General features: G+C 40.6%; 1 protein-coding gene across 1 annotated transcript; it reads left to right on the top strand.

Annotated features, from left to right (window-relative positions):
* The first annotated feature begins 200 nt into the window (after positions 1–200).
* Positions 201–2,426, top strand: LOC134660578 (zinc finger protein OZF-like). The gene is made up of 2 exons (XM_063516355.1): positions 201–416; positions 1,335–2,426. Exons 1-2 carry the CDS (start codon positions 221–223, stop codon positions 2,414–2,416), a joined length of 1,278 nt encoding a protein of 425 aa, XP_063372425.1. The 5' UTR covers positions 201–220; the 3' UTR covers positions 2,417–2,426.
* The last annotated feature ends 1,906 nt before the right edge of the window (positions 2,427–4,332 follow it).

Genomic DNA, 4,332 nt, shown 5'->3' with positions numbered 1-4,332 from the left:
ATATATCCCCAATGACCAATTAAATATAAAATTGGTAAATAAATTGGAGATTGAGGCCAATATCTTTTTCTGATCTAATCGGTCGGTTGGTCATCCCATCTGGACTTGCCTTAAAATAATTCTGAGTGAGTCTGTGGCACGGAACACATACGCGAAACGAAATGTCAAAAAAATTAAAATGTTATAACAGAATTTTGTTTTAATTAAAATCATATCAGAAATGGAACAAGCAACTATTAAGATAGAATACGATCTATATCCTGAAGTCGAGGTACACTATGCCGAAAGTCAAACACAAGGAATCATCAGTAATGACGATATAAAAGAAGAACGACTTGAGAATGTTTGCGATAATATTAATAAACAGAAAGAAGTTTACGATAATCAGAATACAGGACAAACAACGAGTAGCAATGGTAAATATATATATACGTTTTTAAGCTATGCATTAGGCCTTTGGGCATTGATATCCTTTGTTTGGGAAGAAACAATTTGAGGACTAAGAAACATCAAGATTGCTGCCATTAGTCATTGAGGCCAGTTAGTAATCATATATCATCTTGTTAATTTATAATTCTGACGACTGGTCTGGCTTATTGGCTATTGATCCTGCCTGTGAAATCATGGTCCTGGGTTCTAATCCTGGTATGGACATTTATTTGTGTGATGAGCACAATCAGATATTTGTTCCTGAGTCTTGGGTGTTTTCTATGTATTTGTATATCATATACATCATTGTCTGTGTACCCACAACACAAGCCTTCTTGAGCTTACTGTGGGACTTAGTGGATCTGTGTAAGAATGTCCAGTAATATTTATTTATTTAATATTAAATTTTAATAGGTACAAACACCTGCAATGATATATTACACAACGAAGGCCGCAATAATATCTGATACGATCTTATTTGTAGAGCCATTAAGAACGTGTCATATGTTGCGAAGAGTAACATATTATTGCAGACGACTGTACTACTGTTTCGCGTATAATAGAAGTGAGATCTAACTGGAATCAAGTTCTGTCAAAGCCGCACCACCTGCCCACAGCTCCTTTTGTCTGTAACATTTTTCAATTGCTTAAAATTATTTGTTATGTTTACTACTCAATAGTCCGACTCGGCAAGTTTTTACTCACTGATTTAAACTTTCATGATTATTGTGTAATAACACACAACACAACTAAGTTTAGAAGTAATTTTGCCTATTATACATATGTAGAGAAAGAATCAAGTATAAGAGGTTTGCAAAATCTAAAAAGCTTCTTTAGCACGAAAATATGTCCCAATATGTGTTCATGTTACCACTTTTAAAAACTTTCAGTGTCTGTACTTTCAGCAACAAGTACTGCCTCAGAAGCTCCCGGGCACTTCCCATGCCACATATGCGGTGCAGTCTTCGATCAGCTCTTCCAAGTCACCCGACATCTCAACGAGCATGTTCGGCGAACCTTCCCGTGCGAGCACTGTAGCTGCATATTCAACTATGAGTCCGACTTGGACACTCATCTGCTTATACATAATACACTCGGAGGACAATTATTCAACTGCGATATCTGTCAGAAGAAATTCCCTAGCCAAGAATTGCTAGAAGCACATAAAGATGACCATAAAGACAACACCGAAGGCATCCCATGTCAAATCTGCGGACTGAAATTAAAAGCGAAGTACAGTTTAAAAATTCATATGAGCGCTAAACATCTCTCAGTTAAACCATTTTCTTGTGAAGTCTGCGGGAAGCTTTTCCCAGCGCAATGGAGGTTGACGGAACACATGAAACTGCATACCGGAGACAGCTTGCCTTGTACATTCTGCGATAAACATTTCATTTCACAAAGCAAGCTCGACATGCACCTCAAGTCGCACACTGGTGAGAAGCCGTTTGAGTGCAAAGTTTGCTACAAGTGTTTCTCGAGAGACGCCAACTTAAAAATACACATGCGTTTACATACGGGACAGAAAAACTTTGTTTGTGATATATGCGAGAAGGCTTTCTACACTAAGTCAGATTTAACGTCTCACAGGAAAATACATGATAAGAATAAGCCGAGGCCTTTTAAATGTCCGGATTGCGAATCGGCGTTCGCTTTAAAAACTCAACTCAAGAACCATTATATGGCCGTCCACAGTACAGAGACACCATACTCATGCGATAGCTGCAACGTTAAGTTTAAGACGAAAAAGGCTTGGAAGTATCATATGATGCGACACTCGGACGAGAGGCCGCACAAGTGCAGTGTTTGTGACAAAGGGTTCCTCATCAGGCATCTGCTGGTGAAGCACGCGAGAACACATACCGGAGAACGACCGTACGCCTGCCAGTATTGCGACAAAACCTTTAAATCTAGATCTAATCTAAATACTCATATGGGTAATGTTCATAATGATGTTAAGAAAGCTCAAAAAGCAGAAACAGTGTAAAATATTACGTATTATTTTAAGCTAATGTTATTTTATGCAATTATGAATACCATTTTGAATTTAAGCATGAAAAGGGTGATTCTGTTTTGCGAGAGAGCGTTTTCATATTATCCGATCCGATATAGAATCCTTCATTAACAATGTGGGGCCGTGGGGTACACTTGCTTCGGCGCCGCGCCGCACACTACAGCAAACGTTATGCCCATAAAATTATACGCACACACAAACATTATCGTGCTGTTAGAGCAGGGGTCACCAAATAGATTCTTCAGGGGACCGGTTCTAAAAATAAAATGACGATCGCGGTCCGTTTCTACTTGAGTTTATTAAATGTGACGTTATCTATGAGCGCCATCGACAATAAGGTTCCTTACCATATTGTCGATGGCGCTTACGCTATTATTAACGATGCGCCGATATAAATACAATGCCGCGCGACGCTGTGCGGCGTAAGCGCCATCGACAATAAGGCCCCTTTTCATAGATAATGCCCCAAATAAGCAAAAACATAAAATAGGTTGGCGGTCGAGATCCGTCCAGACCGCGATTTTGTGACCCCTGTGTCAGAGAGTATCTTACAGGGACCGATCAACCCTTTCCGCGAGAAAAGCCTTTCAATGGGCGTCCCTTACACACGGCTAACACATTATAAGACTCTCCCTTTTGAACTGCAAGCCCATTCATTTGACGTACCCTTACCGAAAAGCTCAGCCAAAAATAAGGCTAGCCCTTTGCAATTGCTTACCGCTAGCCTATACGCCTTGCAATCCCTTAATAAGGGTTACCCTTATCATTAAGCGCTTTTTATAAAGCTTTCCCTTTAGTATTGTCGTAGTTTAGCCTTGCGTGAAAGAGACAGGATTAGTATATATCTACGCTAGTGTATGAAAAGGAAAGAAAATGGAATGGAATGATTGCATAGGTTATCGACGTGGTTTAAGGTTTAAGTAACAATTAATGCGAGAGTGAGTGATGTTAACTTGTAAAAGAATAAAAATACAACATCCTTACCTTCAGCTTGTTGCCGCATAATTTACATTGGCTTTTGTTCGTTTCCACATCTATCTATATATATATATATATAAACTAGCTGTTGCCCGCGACTTCGTACGCGTGGATTTGTATATTGGTAGTTATTTATATTCTACAGAGTAGCTTAGAACATTATGCAGCAAAAGATAGCAGTAGGGACGGTTAATCATTTGTTAATTTAATTATTATACAACGCATGAGATTTGTCTTTGCCCCCCACCCAGCCCCTAACCCAGCGGTCGCATGCGGCCCGTGAACCCGTCACTTGCGGCCCGCGAGCCTCCCTGGCTATTTTTAACCGACTTCAAAAAAAAAGGAGGTTCTCAGTTTGAGCCGTATGTATGTATATGTATTTGTTCGCGATTATCTCGCGTTTGGCTGAACTGATTTTGATGCGGTTTTCAGAAAAGTTTTTCTTACTTCCTGGAGAAGGTTTTAGTATACCTAGATCCGAGCTGATGCTGAACCCTGGCTGTACCTAGTGGAACTCAGGTTTGGTGCAACATAGGCACACGCTGTTTTGGTCATCCGACACGTCTTGATGAGCACTTGGGAGAGCAGTACCCAAGATAGAGCTGATGCTGAACCCTGGCTGTACCTAGTGGAACTCAGGTTTGGTGCAACATACGCACACGCTGTTTTGGTCATCCCATGCGTATTGATGAGCACTTGGGAGAGCAGTACCCTAGATAGAGCTGATGCTGAACCCTGAATGTACCTATTGGAACTCAGGTTTGGTGCAATATATGCCCACGCTATTTTGGTCATTTGATGAGCACTTGGAAGAGCAGTACCCAAGATAGAGCTGATGCTGAACCCTGGCTGTACCTAGTGGATCTCAGGTTTGGTGCAACATAGGCACACTCTGATTTGGTCATCCGACT

Source organism: Cydia amplana, chromosome 27, assembly GCF_948474715.1.
Source record: "Cydia amplana chromosome 27, ilCydAmpl1.1, whole genome shotgun sequence".
Lineage (NCBI taxonomy): Eukaryota > Metazoa > Arthropoda > Insecta > Lepidoptera > Tortricidae > Cydia > Cydia amplana.
This window is presented reverse-complemented; position numbering and strand designations above follow the sequence as displayed.

Excerpts from the sequence above, each read along its gene's own strand:
- LOC134660578 (XM_063516355.1), top strand. The coding sequence starts at position 221 with ATGGAACAAGCAACTATTAAGATAGAATACGATCTATATCCTGAAGTC. Across the intron at positions 417-1,334 it reads ACAAACAACGAGTAGCAATG|CAACAAGTACTGCCTCAGAA; the intron begins GTAAATATATAT and ends CTGTACTTTCAG.